Raw genomic sequence first — 22681 nt, 5'->3', positions numbered from 1 at the left:
GCTTATATTTTCAAAAATATTAGGAGAGCAGTGATGGAATCAGAAATTTCATAAAGAGGGTTTAAAAATTAAACAACAAAATTTCTTTTCAAAAAAGGAAAAAAATTGTTACAAGTGAGATTTGAATATGCAACCTATTATGTCAAGGGTGTCCAAAATATGTTATTTAATCACTTCGTGTATTATTTTAATTATATATGCGATATTTTTTCTGATGAAGGATGTCCAATTGGACACCCTCATATACATATGCCTACTCCCCTGTAGGAGAGAATAACAATGAAAATATTAGATTGGAATGTATCTTGCGAATCCACCTTTTCCTCTAAGCATACAAACTTGTTCGGATGATCCTAACCTATTATTTCATAATATATATATAGTATTATATTGTATTGTATTATTTTATTGTTATATAATACTCCATACATCAATATAAAAAGATAAAAAGGGCTATGATGAGCCCTTGAAAGCAGTATAATTTCATGTGTGAAGCATGGTGAGAGGAATAGTACAGTTATTATAAAAATGTAGGATAAATAATATAGTAGAATTGTTGAATAATGAACAAAGAAAAAAAGAGAGGAATAAAAATAACGGTATAATCATACCAAATCGATCCTTACCTAAAATGAGACTTTTCATCGTTACGTAATAATAAATTTGACAATACAATACAATAAAAAAATACTATCACACAAATATTATATTTAAACTAACAAACATAATGCAATATAATATGTAACAACCACCCAAACAAGGTAATAGTCAAACAAACGTGTATTATATAATCGAAGGAATTATTAAATCTTAACTTAAGAGTTGTTAGGATTTTGCAATGAGACCTGTTGATTCTTTCTCTTTTTATGTAGATAAGAATTAGTATAATTAGTTGTTTTGTCATAAACTTTCTTTTAATAACTTACCACATGATCCACCCCATAATTTTATTAGTGCATTACCAATATCCTTCTTGGATTATCTACTTATCTATACTAGAAATAACCCCCAACTTGAGAATATTTTAACTTGCATTTTTATTTTCTTACTCTTAATAATGACAAGTTTTAATAGCCATAAAATTTATATGGCATACCTAAAAACTGTAAATTTCAAAATCCTTTCTTTTTTCCTTTTTTGAAAATGAGAAATCATATATATCAGTAGCTCTAAAGAATAATTTTTATAAGTTTCACTGATTAGAGTGATTTGTCTTTTGTTCCTAATAAGCTTAATTAATAATGTAACATTATAAATGACTTGTGTCTAAGTGTTTGATTTTCTAATTAAAATATAATCCTCTCTCTAATCCCCTACTTTTTACATCTTTTGGTGGAGTTGAAATATTGAATGATTTTTCCTTTTAAATTATCAACTTCGTGTACAATATTTTCATTTGAGATTCGATTAAACTTAATTCAAGCATTGCAGGTTTATTTTTTCACCCCCCTCCCCAAAAAAAAAAAAAAAGTTTGTTTTTAAAAAATATTTTTTCAATTTCAAAAATTATTTTCTACTCTAGTAAAAATAAAAGATATTTCTCAAAAACATTTTTCATTCATAAATCAAACACTAAAAATCTTTTCCGAAAAATATTTTCTACTTACCAATCAAACATGAGAAAATAAGTCAAAAATCTACTTGTTTTCCAGGAAAACATTTTCCTTCATACCAAACACACCCTGAATCATCATTATTTAATTTTTTTTTACTTTACTTGGTTTTATGTATAAAGGAAAAATACTAGTTTTATAGTGATTAGTAAGAATTGCCCCTGAACTATGCGAAAAGACCACTTATATCCTCCGTTACATTTTGAGATAAAAAATACCTCCGCTGTTATTCCTAGAGACCACAAATACCTCTTGATCATTAATAACCCAAATTGTTAATGACGTGACAAGTCATGTGGACTGATCTCTCCACCTAACCAGCCAACTATAGGATTTCCACCAACTCATTCTTGCTAAATATCAATTCATCTTTTCAAATCAGCAATATCTGGGATGCAAAATTTCCTTTACATTATGGAAACACTACCTCTAGTATTTTCTAACCCAATTTTTAGTTCTCCAATATTTGTTTGATTATTGTACGAATTAAAGCAATCTAAATTTTGAAAGGTTCAAAACATATCTTTCAATTCTTCTAAGGGATGCTACTGAATCTTAAATATCAACTAAGGAAAAACCACATTTGTCAAGCATAAGGGCTATCAGCTATGGCATCAACATATTTTTCTTGTTTAAAACCAGAGATAACATATTTTTTTAAAAGTCAGCCTCAAAAAGTTTGACTTTCTCAAAGTGACGAGTTGTTTTCTGTAAAAAATGCATCAAAATTTTATCTCAAAAATAGGGTTTGATTTGAGAGGATGAATTGATGGGTTAACAAGAATGAGTTAGTGGAAATCAGGGACATCGTGTTGTGAAAGCAGGGATCTGCGAGGTAGGAAACGGAGGTTCCGCTCCAGTTACAGGTCAAGCGCTATTGTTGATTCACATTGTTTGGCTCGTGTTACTTGGTTTCCTCGGGCTTCCTCGGGCTGCTATGATCGATCAAGTTTCGTTGCTTACTTGATTTAGGGTTAGACTTGGTAGGATGATTTTTGTATAACATATATGTATCTTCTTCCGTATGTATGAGGGGAATATAGGCTAGATGATTTTAACTTTGTTCTTGTTTTTTGTTGGATTAATACAATTTTAGGAGATTCAGATTAAAAAAAAAGTTAATGGTAATCTTAGTTGGCAGCTTAGGTGGAAGGATCAGTCACACATGACTTGCCATGTCCTTAAAAATTTGAATTGTTAACTTTTGAGAGGTATTTATGGTCTCTAGAGATAACAGTGAGGGTATTTTAATTTTGAGCTCAAAATATAAAGGAGGATATAAGTGGTCTATTTCGCATAGTTGGGGACAATTTTGACCCTTTTTCGTAATATTAATTATCATATTATTTTATGCTAGCTAGTGCAATTATAGTATTAGCTACTAATTTATGATTAGTAATTCACTATTGTTATTTTCTCCAATTTATATTAAAGTTTATTGTTATTTTCTGCAATTTATGTTAATTTTTCATGGAATGTTAATGCTACTTGTGTTAAGTTTATTGTTATTTCTCCCTATCTTTTTAGTATGGGTATGAAATTGCTTAATAATTCATTCTATTGAACAGGCAATAACTCATAAAAATTGGGCTCTCATCATAGTGACATGTCTTTGGATGATACAAATATGTAATACTATACATATTTATACATCATAGAACTAACATCTAGTTGTATGCTAACAAATTACAATCTACATTCTACTAGATTGACATTTTTCGATAAGGTTAATTAAACTTCTAAAATCATCCACCTGAACAAAAAACTTATCATGTACGTACCCCAATCATTAGGTCTTTTAAGGTCTTGAGAGGTTTTCACCTTTACTTTTACGTCCAAAATTAGTGGAACATTACCGAGGTCTCCGTTATCTCTTTGTTAAAATTGTTTTATCCATGAGGACTATCCCAACATCAATTAACCAAACCTACTACATCTTATACCTAAAATAAATAAATGTGACTACTCTACGACAATACAACCCATTGAATTGTGTAATTCTACCTAAAAAGTGATTACAAAATAATTGTTGCTCACATCAAAACCTTCTTTAGTATACTCATTAATTAGTCAAACATAATATAGCTTCCTTAAAAATCATCATGTCTCAAACAATGCAATTATAGTTCAAGGAATATTGGAGAACTTCAAAGGAAAAAAAATGGTGCCTTGCATCAAATATTAATTAAACTTGATGTAGAAAAATAATGATGCCTCAGCCAACGAAATCATAGTATTAAAGCTTTCGATATTAAGTGGAGTATAATTTTAATTTTCCTGATTTGTTGATTCAGAAAACATACTTAATTTCAGACAATCTTGAATAATTAGGCCATGGAACTTGAACTGTGACCATATGATCTTCGTAACTAAAATCAACAGACTTCATTGATCGTACACGATGACGGCTTCTCAGAGGCAAATACCCTCATATCACCACTCCATCTTACTCCAATGCTTACTGAACTTTCTTCCTCCTCATCGCTGTTGTCGTAGACAAGAGAGTCGATTGCATCACCAGAATTGAGCATGTTCACCAATCCTCCTTGACAGTTAAATGCTCCAAGAACTCCCGTAAACTAAAGTCATTAGTCATTACAACCAGAATAACACAATAAGATGAAATTTTGATCCCACAAATTATTTTAAAAAACGTGAATTGTATTTGTGAAGTTCACTGTACAAGCCATATGGTGTGAATCAGTTAGGTTGTTAGAGAAGGTTCAGCTGTACATAGTTAGTTAGTTGAATGTGTATAAGCTGAAATATAAGTAATCAGCTACATGAATATAATAGTCAGCTGGGCCAATTCAATGTAACAGTAATTTTGTGGTCTCTCAAAATATCTTCTCATCCATTTCTTCTGCAAGTTAGCAATGTATTAATCTCCATTAATAGAGCTTACATGGTATCAAAGCCCAAGATCATAGGCTCATTCCGCACTCAAATTACGTTACTAGGTGCTCAGATCTCACCAGTGTTTAGGTGAATCGCAAGGTAGCATCAAAGATAGATTGAAGTATCTTCTCTCTTCATTCTGTTAAAATGATTTGAAGAATAAAAATAGAGTAAACTTATGAAATTCCAGCTATATATTAATTTGCAGAAGATCTGAATTTATACAAGGAAAAACCTAACAATTTCCTATATCTAGTAGCCACTTACAAAGTGGATGTTAAAACTAAATAAGAACATGTGTCACTAACAGCCATAAAAGAGGTCACTAACAGCCATAAAGCGGACACTAACTTCAGAAAATTGAGCAACTAAAGTTGACCCGTTTGGATTGACTTAAAAAAATAGCTTTTAAGTCAAAAATAAAAAGTCAAACTAAAATGACTTTTAAGTCAAAAAATAAAATGTAGGGGGAGACCTACTTTTGGTTTCTGACTTATTTTAAGTCATTTTTTACTTATTTTAGGTCATTTTTTACCTTGTCAATCACTTCGTAACTTATTTTAAGTTATTTTTATATTTGTCAAACACTTTCAGAAGTCAAAAACTGACTTAAAAGTAGGTTTGACCAACTTGTAAGTCAATCCAAACACCCTCTAAGTCTAGCTAAAAAATAGAGAGCTCTAAACTGAAATAAGTAAAAAACAGTACAAAATAATAAGCTGGAAAAAATGTCAATTGTCTAACACTCCTCCTTGGCATTTTGTGGCAAACACCAATTCTTTGCCTCAGATCTTCAAACCTTTCCTTTGGCAATGACTTGGTGAAAATGTCAGCTAGCTGGTTCTCAGATGAACAACGAACAAGCAACACTTCATTAGATTGTTGGACTTCTCTAATAAAATGAAACTTGATCTTGATATGCTTAGTTCGACCATGAAACACTAGATATTTTGAGATTGAAACTATTGAACTGTTGTCACACATAATCTTGGTTGCTTCTGTTTGTTCATGGCCCAAGTCCTTCACCATCTTCCTTAGCCAGATAGCTTGATTCACAGTAGATGCAGCAGCTATGTACTTAGCTTCTGCTGTTGATTGAGCTGTAGTTTCTTGTTTCCTAGAGCTCCAACTAAAACAACTTGTCCCCAAGAAGAAAATATATCCGAAGGTGCTTCTGGAATCGTCAACTCCGCCACCCCAATCACTATCAGAGTACCCGATCAGGTTCATAGTTACTTCGTCAGATATTGGGAAAAAAATTCCAAACTTGTTGATTCCTTTAATATACATTAATACTTTTTTTGCCGCTGTGAAGTGTGTGTCTCTAGGCGAATGTATGAACCTAGAGAGAAAACTTACAACAAAGAGAATGACAGGTCTGCTTGCGGTTAGATATAGAAGACTGTCAATTAAGCTTCTATACATACTATTATCCACTTTTTCGGAATCCTCATCTTTGCCAAGCTTCACACTAGTAGAGATTGGAGTACTTACAGGTTTGCAATCTTGCATTTTGAACTTGCTTAGAATATCCGAAATGTATTTCTGCTGGCATATGAAAATTCCATAACTGGACTGCAACACTTCCATGTCAAGGAAGTACTTCATGACTCCAAGATCAGTGATTTCAAAGATTTTCTTCATTTCATCTTTGAACCTTTGGATTAGTTCAATTTTGCTTTCTGTCACAAGCATGTCATCCACAGTAATTGAGACAATTAAGGACTCATATACAATGACTTTCACATACAAAGTAGCTTCACTTTGACTTCTACTAAAGCCAAGTTGGATGAGAAGATTGTTCATCCTCTCATACCATGCCTTTAGGGCTTGTTTTAGGCAATACAAGGCCTTCGTTAAGAGATAAACTTGATCCTCTTTTCCAGTAATTGAGTAACCATAAGGTTGCTCTACCTAGATCTCTTCAGCAAGCAAACCATTCAAAAAAGCTGATTTGACATCAAGTTGATGAATCTACCAAGAACTATGAGATGCAAATGCAAGAATAAGCTTGAATCTGTCATACCTTGCTACAGGAGAAAATGTTTCCTGGTAATCCACACCATATTGTTGTGCGTATCCCTTCACCACCAATCTAGCCTTATGTTTGCAAATTGTTCCATCAGGATTGAGTTTTGTCTTGAAAATCCATTTTACACCAATCGCCTTGCGGTTTTTAGGTTCTTCTCAATCATATCTAGTTCATCTTGCATAGCTCTCCTCCATGCCCGAGAGTCTTGTGCTTCAGCATAGCTTGTTGGTTACACTTGGAATACCATAAAACTAAAAAAAAAAAAAAGAGTAAATATCCTCTATGTCTAAGAATTTCATATTTAATTTGCATGGGCATATTGGATTATAGACTAGTGACTAATCCCATTAGGCAAATCCTATTAGGATAACAAAATAAAGACTCAAAGAACACCATTCTTTTTGTTCTCTCTCTATTCTCTTTTTTTCAAATTTTATTTATTTCTTTTGTTAAAAAATAAATAAAAATTGATTCCTCCAAAGCAAAGAAGCAAAGCATTTATTCTTACACATCACCTGTAAGTATGCTAACTTTCCTTTGCTTACAATTAAGAACTTGCCTTCTTTTTTACCACTTTTTATTTCAAAACATTATATTAAAATTATTTTTCAATAGGCAGTCCATGCTTGTATGTCAATATGGTAAAAAAACACTGTTCTTCCACCAGTTGTATTTAGTACATTTTAAGTTTTATCTGTTTGAAAACAACTAATGAATACTGGTCTTATTTTGGAAACAGGTGGCCTTGTCCATTTCTTGATCTGTCATCTTCATTTTCTCCTCTGTGGTATGCATTTTGTTTAATGTCTACTGCATATTTTGATCTGGAAGAGATTTATGATTCAAGAAAATGAATCCCTCTTCTGATTGAAAATTTCAGGTATTCATCGGTGGCGGTGATGCACATACCTTGCTATGGCATTTTTGTTTTGGTCATGAAGCTCAAACACCATTTGTTAAAGAAATGGTTTCCTCACTCTTATCAGTGTGCAGGATGATGCTAAACAGGGATTTTATGCCTTAAAGCCAGCTAACTGTCGAGGGAGAATGAGAAAAGATTACAACAAATAGCAGAAAAGGCACCATGAGTTTATTTTTTGAACAATACAACATTGGTATTTGGTCCTTGTTTCCCCAGAAAAGAAAAAAGGGTAACAAGTAAAGGAAACACAATATTACTTTATGTAGCAAAATAGCAGTAAATATACAAAAAGAGAATAGAGGGATAGAGTTTTGTGTTTGCAAGATAAATATGTAGCCTAAATATGAAAACAAAAACCAAACAGATATCAATAGTTCATACATATAATTTATTGTTCAATATATATATGCAACATGTTTACACTCTCATATCAAATACAATGAACATGCCGACAATGAGAAAGCTGTATAGATAGTGAATGGCCCATTCTACTGTTGAAGATCTCCACTTTTCTAGTGGGGAAGTGGCTAAATGTTGGGAAACAAAAAGCATTTTCAGTCAAAACTGAACTGATTAAAGGTGTGGAATGTTGCTAATATAACTTTTTCTATTTTATGAGAAACACCAAAAGAAAGCATCAGATAACTCTTTTCATGCCCCATAAAAGTGAAATTAGTAAACCTAATAAATAAAGCAGGTTACAAGTATATCGATGGTGTAAAATGTAAATACACACTTCCAGTGTGTACCTAAGTTAAGTTCTTGCTCATTTCCCTGGTTGTACTCTGTGTTATCATGAATATGCAGACACCAACTACTCCAACGTCAAAGCCAAAACAAAAGGCATAGACAAAAGATTGAACAAATTCCTCACTGCATAGTGCATACAGTAAAGACCATCATAAGTAGGATAAGTTGCACTCTTCAAATTCATACAAACTAAAGTTATGTCGTGATGTATTGGCAAAACCAAAGAATGCTGAGTTAGCTGAGCCTCTTGAACTTCACAAAAAGTATAATTAGATCAGAAGTTTTGGCTATAATAGAAGAAAATGATCATGGAGAGAAGAAAAAATCACCCTTGTTTCTGAAAATTGTTACAAAAGAATACAAGTCAAATGAAGGAAAATACAAAAGGACCAAATAAGATGGAGAGACACAAACAGAGAAAGAATAGGCAACTCTTACAGATCTCAGCTACAGCACAAGCTTCAATTCACATGATTTTCTTGCAACGCAAAGTACAAGGACGAATATATGTACAGGTATTCAGAGGTTGGTCAGAGGCAATGAGCCCATTACAATAGCAGTACTCTTATCTTCAGGCCGCTGTTCTCCACCCTCGCTAGACTTCAGTGATCTTACCTTCGAGAATACTCTAGAAAAAAGCCCCTTACTGAGGTCTGCCTTCTTTCCTGGCAAGGCCAAGGAGAGATTCCCCACACTGCTCTCACTCTGGTCGCCCCTACTTGTATTTCCCTCTAGCTCCGGTTTAAAGTGAGTACCACAAGGGCAACTTGATGTCCTCCTAAAGCAATGCTTGTGAAAAACTGATTGACAAGACTTGCATCTTTCAATTTCTTCTTCCTGTTGAAGGACAAACTACATCTTTGAAGGTCTGGCATTTCTTATGCAAGTAAATATTGGAAGTGGACAATTACATCAGTTTAAGTCACAACATTTAGGTCAATAAAATTATTCACCTTTATTAAAAAAGGTCAAACTTTTAGAATTTGAGCTAAATTCTTTAGGAACATGCAGTGCAGAATGGTTGAAAAGTCTGATTAATTATCTTCAACTTCCCAAACAGTATGTAAATAAGAAACAAATATCAACAAATGAAACAAGATAAACCCTGCCAACCTGGAAAGGGAAAATGAGAGAAGAGGGGTCATCACAGGCTTGCCGAGCATTGCAGGGTATACCCACATTACAACATATAAGGCACTGCTCAGCTATATGCTCCAGAATTTTTCTTGATATAGTCTCGACCATAACTGGTAAAGCTGCATTTGAAGTCATATAGCATAGGACCAAAACAAGTCAGTTTTCTCAATAATGTTGCCACATGGAAAGCAGGTCAGAACTATTAAAGAAACATCCTTTCCCTGATTTCTCCTAATTCTCTTTTCTATGTTCTGACAAGCAGGAAGTAACATTCATATATTCATGGGAAAGCAACAGTAAATGTAAATAAGAAGGGATTAATAGTATTTTCAGGCAATGCTATGATTTTGAGGGAGAGAGAAGTGGGGACAAAATAAAGAAAAGGGTGCAGTTCAGGAACAATTCTATGGCAACTTGAGCGATTGGAGGCTAAGCTAGTGTATAACTGTAAAATATCAAATAAAATCAACCAAGAGCTAACAATAGTCCTCACTCATAATCTTCAACAAAAATAAAATGGAAAAGAAAGATAGAAGTAAAACAAATCACTAGCAACGACAAGATCTTCTGGGACTTTAACAACAAAGCACATGTGTCCAAGCATCATGAGTATAAATTTCGTTTTGCAGGCTAACCTGCAAAGATTCCCTTGGATAGATCTATGAGATCCCTAAGAGAAAAAAAGTCATTGCTTTCAAGAAGATATCTTCTAGATCCAACTCCCCTGTAGATGGATCTTTGGAAGGAGCAGCGAACAAATGGAAGCATAGTTCCTATCCTTTTTCTGATATTTGTGACATGCTGCAGACCTGGGACCTTTGAGAACAGAAAAGGATTGACTGCACTGACACAAAGCATTGGCTGCAAGAGCAGAAGAATGAAACATAAGTCCTACAGTTATTTCATGTTCTCCTTGTGAAAGCAGCCAGAAGTAAGAATACAGGAGGCTGTAGCCCAGGGGGGAGGCAAGAAAAGTGAGCTTTTCTACAGCTGGGCTTAATACCGATTCTCCCAATGACGGCAGCAGGTCATATGTATTTTACTAACCCTGTCCAAGCGTAGCTATTCATCTTTTCCGGTGCCATTCCATACCTTGACTAATCCACCGGGTACCTACTATCTACGTATCATGTAACTTTAAAAGTTTAGGTAGATGAGCAAAATTCACCAAGTTCTTTGCTTTTTTTTGTCTCTGCTAGGATTAATCCCTAGTCTCCAGGGCCTTTATCCCCACTTTCATTGACTACTTACACCCTTGGTTGCAACCTTTTGGATTGTAGAAAGATATTTGGTATGCAAGATGAGGAAACAAGACCAAGTGTCATTAAATTGCTTAATTATATATAGATATACAAAGATACATAATGCATGCCTGTTCAGTCAAAAAGAATGGCAAGAAACAGAGATTTAGTCAAATTTGATTGGGGAATTTTCTCATTACCTGGTCATGGATAGAGTCCAGATAAGATTTAGCCATCTGAGAAACTGGGTATTGATTAAAGTCCCAAAGATGTAGAATCCTTGCAGGCAAGACGGCCATATCATTTGTATGGCATGACGAGCAGTACAGCTGACCACTATATTCACAGAAACGTGGTTTTCCCCACCCCATAGTCTGCGCAAATTCCTGAATTCGAGTCTTCCCATCGTCAAAATTTTTGTAGCAACCAGCGCAAGAATAATGTTGTTCATCTAGTAACTGTTTATTCGATTTATAAGGTCGTTTATTAACGATGAGGGAAATAGTCTTCCCCAAGCTGGAAACATTCCCTCTGATTCTGCTTCTTAAAGTAGACGGAGACTGAAGTGCATTTGTATCATAAGTTGGAGAATCTGGAAGATCCTTAGACAGAGATAAGAAACACACTACAACATTGAGGGCACCTGTAGGAAACCTTGACTGGAGAAGGGAATTTAAACACTCTCGAATAAGAACACTTCGATCAGCAACAACTTTTGGAGAAGCACTTCTGAAAACCTTCCGTGACTCTTGTTCAACAGAGGACCAGACAGGAGGAAGAATCCTTCCCTGATCTGCGAATAACTTTTTCAACCGCCAATAGAGAGCAGAAAATTCACGATACCGTTTTTCAACCTCCCAATTATCTTTGCCACTCCACACTCTTATCCTGTATGCAGTATATTCTCTTACTCCAACTAATCTCTCACTAAGTGAAACATCCCCTATCTTCTGTATTGTATCAATGACCTCCACCCTGTCAAATTTCAGAGGGTTTTGGATTGCAGCATAAGCATCATCAGTACCAGAAGTAGAAGCAGTAGAACCACCATCTCTTGAAGGAAGTGGTATATATGATTGATAAATTTTGTTACCAAAACTGAATCCAAGAGATTCACCAGATTCAAGTAATATCTCTTCCATATCATGAACAAGCTCATCATATAATTCATTTAACTCAAGATTCTGTGTCTGCAAAAAGAAAGAGAAAACACAAAGCATCAAAAGAAGGAGCCTTGTACGTAGAACTGGGGAAAGATTCACTAACACCAAAGTAAGTTACAAAAATTGACCAACATGAAAGCAATATGTACTGTCAGCAATAACCACCATTCAGAAAATTATGCACAAATGATATATTTCTTCTTTCGATCTGCATACCACATAAGCATAAGCCAAAGGACCCTGGCTGTCAAACAGAAGGTCCATAAGCACAACAGCAGAAGTCACTGGAAATCATTGCTGATTGCACTCGGGAAAGAATCAGTATATGTTCCAAGAGGGACAATGCTCGTGAAAATAAGTGGACCCTCAAGGAGTTCTAACGTAAAGGCACTCCAATATTAATAGTATGTTAAAGTATCAAAAATTCTTTTTTCGATTCCACAGCATATAAATAAGCACTTTATCATTTATGACGCTGAAGTCTTCTTCTTTATCTAAATAAGCTTTTCTTTCAAGTAGCTACAATTTCACGAATCTGATCTTTATCAGTTCTTAATAAGCAATACTTAAGATCTAAGACAGTCAACTCACGTGTTCCATTCAACAAGCAGACAGATCATTTTTCATACATTGAACAAGATTAACAAAAACATGTCGCAGTGTTTGCAGATTTGTATATGTAGGATTACAAGAACATTTATTTAGCTTCTGTATTTGGCTCTACATAAGCAAAGATCGGGTAATTATATACTATTCACCATTTTCTAGTCACTGGCAAAGTTGGAGGTTTAATTGATACACCTCCTGATAAATAAACTACTCAATACAATGTGTTAAATAAGCATAGATTTCAGATAGAGAAGTCAAATTGTTTAATCAAATAATACTTCATGTGGTGAAAAAGAGAGGTTGTATGTAAAGGAGTCACTCTTAGAGAAACAAAATAACTTCCCATGCTTGCAAATTCACCCTTATGATTTCAGATTTATGGATTTCCAATGGAAGAACCTCAAAAAGTATTTTCACATTTCGTGGCATGCTTCAGCCAGCTCATCGCTGAAGATAAAATCAGGTAAAAGACCTTTACCTAGCAGATAGATATATGTAATGAGTACAAATCAATGTGAAGCGACTATGCTTAGTTAGTGTAGTAATATAGGCCACCAATTAAATTTCACAGTTCAAGGAGCTAGGAGATCAGCAAAAGCAAAACAAGCAAAAGATGCCAATTTTTATCTGTTTGACAGAAAACATGGTACATATTTGTAAACTTCACCAAGAATATCTAAAATATATAAGCTTGCGATATCCTTATATATATTTGTCAATACTTTACCTTAGATGCAAGATGATATTCAGAGCAACCAACTGAAAGGGAGGTACTTTTAGCATTTGTATTATCATTAGTCACTGATGCTAATGATGTAGATGAACTTTGGTCTGCAGATAGTTCTAACTTTACATCTTTGGAAGGTTCTGTAGATGAATGATATTCGTTTTGATCAGGATGAGATAAAGGGTCCAATAATAAGCTTCTGTATTTTAGCTCCACTTCTCCGGAAACAAGATCATCATGGATATGAATTAATTTCTCATCATAGGCACCTTCACCGCCTTCAATTTTTAGATCCTCTTTGATTGGAACTTCATTTATTTGTGTTTGGGGACTTCTGTCCTGATTAAACAATTTGAAAGCACAAGACTGCTCAAGGAACTTTGCCGATTCATTAATCTGTTGAATTTGGGTGTTTGTAATAAGCATGGCGTTCTCATCTTCAACATGATCAGGTTTGCCATGGTTCAAAAGACTCAATGGGTCCACAGAACAGGTAGTAAGGTAGTTGATTAAATTATCACCACCTTGGTCGTGATTACTTGAAAGGACCTCTTCTTTAGGCGTTGCTAAACCTACACTAGAATACTCAATAACACCAGTTGTAGCAATATTCAAACATTCATTTTCACTTCTAGTAGTAGGCTGGTTTTCAGGCTGAAGTTCTTCATGCGCCATTGAAGAGAGATTAAATTCTCCATTTTCCTGCATGAAATCGTCCCAATCATCCGAACCAAAGGCTATTGCCGAACCCATAACCAACTCATTTTCATCCTTGCCATTTTCTTCAAGAGAACGTTGTACCTCTCTTCCATAATAAGAATTAATGTTCTCCTCATCATTAGTTCTCCCTCCAAACATTGAGTCCTCGCCATCTGAATGCTCATATTTTGATGACGTCTCACATTCATCGGAACATCTTACAAACTCACCTCCACCGATTTCTACACCAGATTGCAAGCCTGATCCTTCCAAACTCCCTCCCATGGTTTTAAAATCTCTAAGCAACTCCAAACCATCATCAATTCCCATAGATCTGATTTCCAATGAACCACCACTAGTCCCAAAGCTTTCAATTTCTTTCCCAACTAGTTCACTATTCTTATATTCTGCAGATTCACAAGATTTTGCTGATACAAATAATTTATCACAAGTTTCACTCGTATTTTGCAGTTGACTAACCTTCCCAATCCACTCCCCTCCCATATCCATACTGTCTATAAATTCACTCTCATCCATGCTTCCATATAAATCTAACCCCTTTTCAATACCCTTGTGATCCGTCTCTTCCCTGGACCACTGACCTTGCAATAACTCATCGCCCAGTGGATCACAAGGAGAGGTGACCATAGAAGATAACTTCTTCTCTGTCCCCTCTCCTATTTTCATCTGATTACAATAATTCAAGAAAACTCATAAACAAATTATACACTGAATCAAACGAAATCCCATCAAATTCAGGGGAAAACTAAACATTTTCATCCAAAATCAATACAATGAATAACGAATTTACTGGTTTCAATTCACATCTAGGGCATACAAGATACCATTTAATTTTATTTTTATAATTGATATAGCTGCCGCCTGCCGGCGTTGAATTTAATTAATCTTTCCGATAAGTAGCAGTTGAAATTAAGTGATGGAGGGAGAAAAAACTGACCTTGATGATCAACTCACCAGAGCATGAAAGAGAGAGATGAAGATGCAACTCTCAAGTCCCTCTTGGCTCCTTGTATAAAAATGTAGTATATCTTATTACAGTTGATCAATAAAAAAGGAAATAAAATAAAAATGATGTAACAGTCAAATCTCTATATAAGGGTTATAATCTGAAATTGATGTGAAGTTCAAATTTGTTTAGATATGTAATTTGGATAAAAATAGTGATATAAAATTAAATTGATATTTAGTTGAAATTTATTTAGATATCTAATTTGGATTTTTAAATTGTATTTTTTTATTATATTTTCTTTTTAATTTTTATACAATCTTATTATATGAGTAAATCATAATTCATAAACAAGATATCGAAATATTCTAAGGCACTATTTGAAAAGTCACATATTTATATTTTTCTTTTATAAATAAATATTTGTGATTATAAACTTTTAAATATATCTAATTTTGTAAAAAAAAATACTAGTCAATCATAATTGTAACTAATTATTCTTGAGTTTGGCGTCAAAACAAATATTTTTTTGATACTATCAAATCGAACCTCTCTAAAATCATACATCAAAATAGATCTTTTTTTTAAAAAAAAATAGGCAAACCATCTCTTACGCCATTAATATCCATTTTCTCTAAATATAAATAGTAAATAAAATAATTTAAGGGTTCTCTCATTATTAGGCAAACAACGATTCTTTTTTTTTGTTTTGTTATGATTAATTAAAAAATGGGTGAACTATAATTAAATTTGTTGATAGCTTTTTATTTTATTCTTGTCGTAAAATATTCACATGATAGATTCTTGTAGATTTGTTTCATTATACTAGACGATGGAGCCCGGGTCAGTACGGACCCGATATATATTATTATTGCTATCACAATTTATATGATATAAATGAAATTTTGAGAGTTCATCTTCTTTTTTTTTAATAATTTGTAAATATTTTAAGTTAATGACTTTGATTTATAGAATTTTTGTACTTAATTTTCAGATAATATGTGTATCTCCTTCTATCTCAATTTATGTGGCACCTATAAAATTTCAAGAACTAATCAAACATTTTATGTCTTTTAAAATTTTAAGTTGTTAATTATTGTGGTCTATAGTACTTTTTAGTTATTTCAAATAATATATGTTACTTCATTTATCTCAATTTATGTGACGCGGATAAAATTTGGAAAGACAATCACATTTTAATTTGACCATAATTTTTTTATGTGTATTTTTATAGAATTAATTATTGTGATTTATATTTTTTTTCCCCATAATTTCTAAAAGTATAAATTATTAAAGATTGTTGTTAAACATTTAAATGACTAAAATGTCCCTTAATAGTAATGTAATTCCAAGAAACACTCATGTCCTCATCTCAATTTATGTGATAAAAATGAAATTTTGAGAGTCAAATAATTTTTTTATAATTCGTAAATAGTTTAAGTTAATTAGTGTGCCCTATAGAAATTTTCTTTTACATAATTTCAGATAATATATGTAATTGCTTATGTCACATGGCACCTATAAAATTTTGAGAGTCAATAAAAATATTTATGTCTTTTAAATATTTTTTATATGTATTTTTAAGTTGTCAATTATTGTGATTTATAATACTTTTAGTCATTTCAAATAATATATATTACTTTGTATGGCTCAATTTACGCGACACATATAAAATTTGAAGGGTCAATTAAATTTAAATTTGACCATAATTTTTTAAAAATATTTTTATAGTATTAATTATTGTGATTTGTACATTTTTCCGTTATTTCTAAAAAAATATAAATTATTAAGAGAAAGATTGTTTTTAAATATTCAAATGACTAAAAAATTCCTTATTAATAATGTAATTCCAAGAAGCACACATATCCTCGTCGGCACATGTATTGTAGTCACTTATATACTTTATCTGTTCCTAATTACTTCTCTATTTTTGAATTGACACACTAATTAAGAAAATAATGATTGATATAATGAGTTTACCATTTTATTTCTATTAATTATGAAGTAAATGAATTAAAATTTACGATTTTCAAAAAGTTCTACCTTTTTCAAATAATTAATTAAGGATATAATAGATAAAAAAAAATTATACTTTCTCGAAGATTTGTCAAAATAGACAAATAATTAAGAACAATTAAAAAAGAAATGTGGACCAGTAATTAGGGATATAGGAAGTACCATAGTAAAATAATTTGGTTATAGTTGAAGGAGTATTAATGCTTTTAAGTCAAAGTATAGGGACGACTTTGATCCATATCCCAAACATGAAGGACTATTTTGTTTTTTCTTCTCAAAAATATATAAAGAAAACATGTTAAATAAACAAAAACCTTTCTTAAACCCTACAACCTCTAATTGTTGGGAAGAAGAACACACCACCATTCTCTTCAATGACAACCGACGACAGCCAAAATGCTGGCGGCGTTAATGCCCTCCGGCGGCTTAAATCAACTGAACCACCTCTTTATCTTTCAGCATCACCGGAACTCTCCGAAGCCGCTCGATTAGCTTCTAAGTACCTATACTCTTCTCTCAAACCCTACACTCCGAAGTCGCCCTTCGCTCAGCTCTTGACAGATGGTTTTGATGCCGAACAAATATGGCAGCAAATTGACCTTCAATCCGAGCCCTTACTTACCTCCCTCGGTCGTCAAATCAGACAATTTGAGAAGAAACCGGAAGAAATTTCAAAGAGTTTTAATTTAGGTTCAGGTAACAGTGGAAAAAAGAATAATTTAGAGAGGGAGAAAGAGGAACTGGCATTGGATGGAGAAAGTGAAGACTTTAAAGATGTAGATATGAATGATTCTGATGATGAGGAGGAGGACGAGGAGGAGGTAGATGAAGAAGAGGAGGGTGATGATGGTGAGAAGAGCGAAGACGTGGAGGAGAATGGTGGGGTAGGGGGAGTGGAAGATAAGTTTTTCAAGATAGATGAGTTGGAAGAGTATATGGAGTATGATGAAGCAAGGGAGTATGGATTGAAGGGAAAGACTAAGAAGATAAGAAGTAACAAGGAAAAAGAGGAGGAAGAGGAAGAAGATGGTGAAGAAGGCGATGAGGAGGACGAAGAGGAAGATGACGAGGTAAGAATTTGCTGATTTTGAAAATGAAGGCGGACTTTGTTTAGTTGTTTGGTGGTTGAGATATTTTGCCTAAGTTAATCAAGGTTGCAAGTAGATTGGTGACTGCAGATTTGCGCTTCTTTAATAAAGCATACATTTTTACCAGTATCTTGTTTTTGCAGCTTGGGTTAATGGGCCTCGGAGATGATGAAGATGAAGGTACAGAAATTGCCAGGTGTGTCTTTTCTCCATGTACTTATTAATCCTTTTAGTGTTATATGACAAATAAAACATGAATTAGTTACCAAAGGTTGAGAAGAATTGGCAGTGTTGGTCTTAGCTCAATGATCTCAAGGGGATAGAAAACCAACATGTCTCAGTCCATTTGACTAAAAGACACTTTAAAATCTTCTGGTTGTTTTTCAAGACTTGAGGATTGTCCATTAGGTAGTATCGTTGATGTCAATTAGGCAGAATAGATTTGGCTGTGAAGGGTGATTGAGTGACATTTTGCATATTGCCTTAAACCGAGAAGGACTGGATAATACTATGTGATTAGGCTCTGTGGTGAAGCTCAAAAATTGTCTTTATGTAGTCAGAATTTCCTTGCAGATACCGCAGGGTGTTCTTTCTGCCTCCCCGGCAACTGTATTCTATATTATGTCATTGTGACAGTTAACTGGTACTCCCTCCGTTTCAAGAATGACCTCTTTCTTTTTTTGGTAACATTTTAATTTCAGTTTTCCACGTGGCTTGTTTCAGGCCACAAGATTAAAGGGCAATTTTGTACATTTGACATAATTTTAACTTAGGACCATAGGATTCAAAAGTCTTCTTTATTTTCTTAAACTCCGTACCAAGTCAAACTAGACCATTCTTTGTGAAACGGAGGGAGTACTAGATTAGTGATTTAACTAAGTTTTCAAAGTTTTATTTAAGTATCTCCAAGCACTAACTTTCCGAAATGGGCTGAAACCTTGCAGAATCACATTCCATATTTGTTGTTCTTAGCTTAATAGTAAGACACCTTGCACTTGTGCCATGACAGTTTCCTTTCACTATTTTTCACCCCTCACATGGAATGCCAATCACATTATACATGACAGAGGTTTTAAACTATGTTACCTGAAACATTGACACTTCTAATTTGCTCAAACTTTTCTTGATGATACACAGATATGAGGACTTTTTTGGTTCGAAAAAGGGTACTGGACAGAAGAAAACTGTTAAATCATCGGATCTATCAGATGACATGGGAACCGATGATGACATGATTGATGATAATGATGACAATCAGGTAGTTTACTTTCTGTCCTTTCAGTTGTAAAGTGTATGAAGATAAATGAATAAGTGATCTATACATGTTTCCTCTGTCTAATTTATTTTCTTCTTCTGTTTTAGAAGAAGCAAAGCCTTTCTACCCATGAAAAAGAGCTTGAAAAACTCCGATCTACAATTGAGGATATGGAGAAAGCAAACTTGGAAGAGAAGTCCTGGACTATGCAAGGAGAAGTAAGATCTCTCTTTCATAATTCCCTTACTCGTTTTAAGTATTTTCTTGGAAGAAACACCCGTTCATGAATACACAAGCCCAGATCCAAGATGAAAACTGAATTTTGGTTATCCCCGTACTCTCATTATAGATGCTACTTACTATCTTCATAAATCTTTTCCTTTCTAATTGTTCCCTCTTCCTTTATATTTCCCTATCACTCATTCATCAACATGTATTAGCTATATGTACCACATGGCGTCTTCGGTTCTGTGTGTTTTAATAATCTTTATTGGCAGGTAACTGCTGCAAGAAGGCCAAAGAATAGTGCATTGGAAGTTGATCTGGATTTTGAGCACAATGTGAGACCTGCCCCTGTAATCACTGAAGAGGTTACTGCAACACTTGAAGAAATAATTCAGAAACGTATCATTGAGGTGAATATTCTTCTTTTGCCGCTATGCTGCTAATATCTAAGTCTTTTTTTCTTTAGACCGTGCAAATGTTAAGAATAAGTTTGTTCCTTTGCTACTGAATTTGGGGCATTCTTCATGTGGAATGGAAGTATTCTTTTTCTTTTGATGAAGTGGAATGGAGTTATTCTTTAGAGAAGTGCTTGCTAGTAATTTCTTGGTGAATTTGGTTCACATGTAGAGATAGGCATGTGCGCTTAACTACAATGCTAGACTCTCTTTTAGAAAAATGCACTTGAAAAGAGTGTAACATTTTGTTGAAGTGTGTGAATATCTCATCGAAAAGCTTAACTTGTTAGAGAGAACACACTTTTATGTAGTTAATTATATTCTCAACACCCCCCTGACGTGCAGGCCTGATTCTTTTTTTGTCATGGGTAAAGCACGTGGAAATTATAGAAGCTCCTTACACTTGTATGGCTTACTTTATCAAAAAGAATCTCCTTACAGTTATGATCATATCAGTGTTTGTTCTTTTGTTATTTCTCTATCTGTTCCTTTTCTTCTCTGCCACCCTAGCCAACATTTGAGTCGGCATGAAACGAGGTATAACCAGCAACTGACCCCAGCTTGTAATGTATAGGGCCGATTTGATGATGTTCAGAAGCGTCCTAGCTTGCCATCCAGAGCACCGCGAGAAACAAAAGAACTGGTAAATAATGGTTCTATATGTAAAAATATATACTTGTCCAATTAAGTGGATTCTATCCTGATCTCAAGTGGATAGCTGTTATTAACGATGCTATGATTTGATGTTTCTTTTTTATTCTTCAATTTGCAGGATGACAATAAAAGCAAAAAGGGACTTGGCGAAATTTATGAGGTTAGTGCTCCTGTATTCATGTTACTCGAGGAGATTGATACTTTTTGGCAGCAACTACTGCTGTAAATATGTGTACTCTATATTCTTCATTCACGAACTTTCTAAAGGAAATCCGTTATCTTATTTGCCACTTTATTACATATTTTTTGCAGGAGGAATATGTCCAGAAGACTGGCCTTGTGTCAACAGCAATATCCTTCTCAGATGAGCAGAAAAAAGAGGTGTTTAATCTCTCACCTATAATCCAGCCCTCTACTTTAAAGCAGGAGTGGCTCTTATTCTTCTTAACTTTGTCATTGACCCCTTTTATTTACGTACCTGTCTTATGCATATGTCGGACTACTTGATGCATTTTTTTATTACATGATAACTCTAGACTGAAACATGTTATTGCTGTTTGAATATTATGAGCAATCTAATAGAATGTAATTGTTGGGTAATTGCATTAACAAACTTCTAACAAATTACAGCATGTAAAGGGGAGGAAGAACACTCTTTAACTTCAGAAGTTTGGGTAGCGTGTGGAGTAGGGAAGGAAGGGATGAACCAGGTCTTAATTGCTTTACTTGATTGCACCTTTTTTGAGTATGCTCTATTTTGAATGTCAATACAGGCCACTATGCTGTTTAAGAAACTGTGCTTGAAGTTGGATGCTCTGTCTCATTTCCACTTCACTCCAAAACCGGTATGACTATAAACAATGTACATTTGGCGTGATTTTCGCATCTCTAAACGGTTCGTCTCATGTTACTTCTCCATGACTCAACTTGGTTAGGTGATAGAAGATATGTCTATACAAGCAAATGTCCCTGCACTTGCAATGGAAGAGGTGAGTTGACCTGAATAAGTAGACATTTCTTATTTTCAAATCAACTTGCATAACTTCATTGTTGCTCAACCATATTTGCTCATATTGTTTGTTCTATGGTAGATTGCACCTATGGCGGTCTCTGATGCTGCTATGCTGGCTCCCGAGGAAGTATTTACTGGCAAAGGAGATGTTAAAGAAGAAACAGAGTTGACACAAGCAGAGAGAAAAAGGAGGAGGGCGAACAAGAAAAGGAAATTTAAAGGCGAGTTCTTTTGTAATGATATGCCCCAAGGATACTTTCCATGGTTGACTGTACAAAAACTGATGGTTGGGTAATTATTTTTTGCAGCTGAGTCAGCAAAAAGAACAGTAAAGCCGGCACCAGAAAATACACTCACTAATGGTATTGAGGGTAAGTTGTTTCTTTTATTCTTACCTTTGACGTCTTCCCTTGAATTTAAATAACTGAATTCTGTTGTGCCATTGTATTACAGGTAATGATAAGTCATAATGTGTACCAAAACTGAACCGGAGTGGAGCTCTCATGCCTCCCTCACTCAAATAGTGGTAACTTTTTTGGCACTGAATGGTTTGTGTTGTTTCTCAGCCAGAGTGGCGAGCTGAATGGTTTCTGTGTCGTTTCTCAGCCAGAGTGGCGAGCTACATCCACATACAAGACGATGATAATTACCATTGTGGCATCATTATTGTGCTACTTTGGCATTGCAGGAAGTAAATGTCATTACCAGGCCAATTTGGTTGAGTAAAATGAGTTACTTCACATGATACGAAACTTCACTACGATGTAATGTATTTTTTTGATAGCATTTTGGTTAAGAAAAATGAGTGTTATTTCACATGATAGGAGACTTCTTTACGTTGTAATGTATTTTTTTTTAATAGCAATTCGGTGGTCTTGGGCATCTATAAGTTTCTACAATGTAAAAATATGTAACGTTTCACACAATATAAACCAACCATAGAAATGTGTTAGTTTGAATTGTTTGACGTCAAAAGATTAGCATTCAAAATGATGGTATAAGATATAAAATTGAGCATCTCAAAAGAGCAAGTAATGTACAGATAGTCTTTTGCTCGTCATACTGAGATTCTTTCACACATATAAATCATTCCACTGGAGATACACCAATAATGGCCAAAAAGAAAAGTCACCACCATGCTAAATCAACACACCTTTATTCTCGACAAAAGATACTCCACTGATTAACTATATCTACCATAATATTGACAAAGATGAC

General features: G+C 34.1%; 3 protein-coding genes across 4 annotated transcripts in view; 2 read left to right on the top strand and 1 right to left on the bottom strand.

Annotated features, from left to right (window-relative positions):
- Positions 1-7935, top strand: part of LOC125830918 (uncharacterized) — a 41712-nt gene extending 33777 nt beyond the window's left edge. The window contains exon 8 of the mRNA XM_049510108.1: positions 7424-7935. Within this exon, the coding sequence (XP_049366065.1) occupies positions 7424-7541 (118 nt within the window). The 3' untranslated portion in view covers positions 7542-7935. The remainder of the gene's footprint in view (positions 1-7423) is intronic.
- Positions 7936-8505: 570 nt separating this feature from the next.
- LOC125830901 (uncharacterized) lies at positions 8506-14782 on the bottom strand. Its single transcript, XM_049510083.1, has 6 exons — positions 14750-14782; positions 13093-14478; positions 10794-11783; positions 9988-10213; positions 9329-9471; positions 8506-9052 (listed from the first exon to the last, which is right to left on the bottom strand). Exons 2-6 carry the CDS (start codon positions 14476-14478, stop codon positions 8735-8737), a joined length of 3063 nt encoding a protein of 1020 aa, XP_049366040.1. The 5' UTR covers positions 14750-14782; the 3' UTR covers positions 8506-8734.
- A 2354-nt stretch (positions 14783-17136) lies between these two features.
- Positions 17137-21987, top strand: LOC125830908 (uncharacterized). Of its 2 annotated transcripts, none has more exons than XM_049510096.1 (13): positions 17137-17844; positions 18006-18058; positions 19000-19120; positions 19228-19335; positions 19615-19752; positions 20372-20440; positions 20570-20611; positions 20764-20832; positions 21225-21296; positions 21387-21440; positions 21543-21684; positions 21772-21834; positions 21917-21987. In XM_049510096.1, exons 1-13 carry the CDS (start codon positions 17149-17151, stop codon positions 21931-21933), a joined length of 1644 nt encoding a protein of 547 aa, XP_049366053.1. In that variant the 5' UTR covers positions 17137-17148; the 3' UTR covers positions 21934-21987. The 2 variants fall into 2 exon arrangements, with proteins under 2 accessions (XP_049366053.1, XP_049366052.1); XM_049510095.1 differs by having other exon boundaries at positions 19225-19335.
- Positions 21988-22681: the final 694 nt, after the last annotated feature.

Source organism: Solanum verrucosum, unplaced genomic scaffold (genome assembly GCF_900185275.1).
Source record: "Solanum verrucosum unplaced genomic scaffold, falcon-dt-bn FXZP01000049.1, whole genome shotgun sequence".
In the NCBI taxonomy this organism is placed as follows: Eukaryota; Viridiplantae; Streptophyta; class Magnoliopsida; order Solanales; family Solanaceae; genus Solanum; species Solanum verrucosum.
This window is presented reverse-complemented; position numbering and strand designations above follow the sequence as displayed.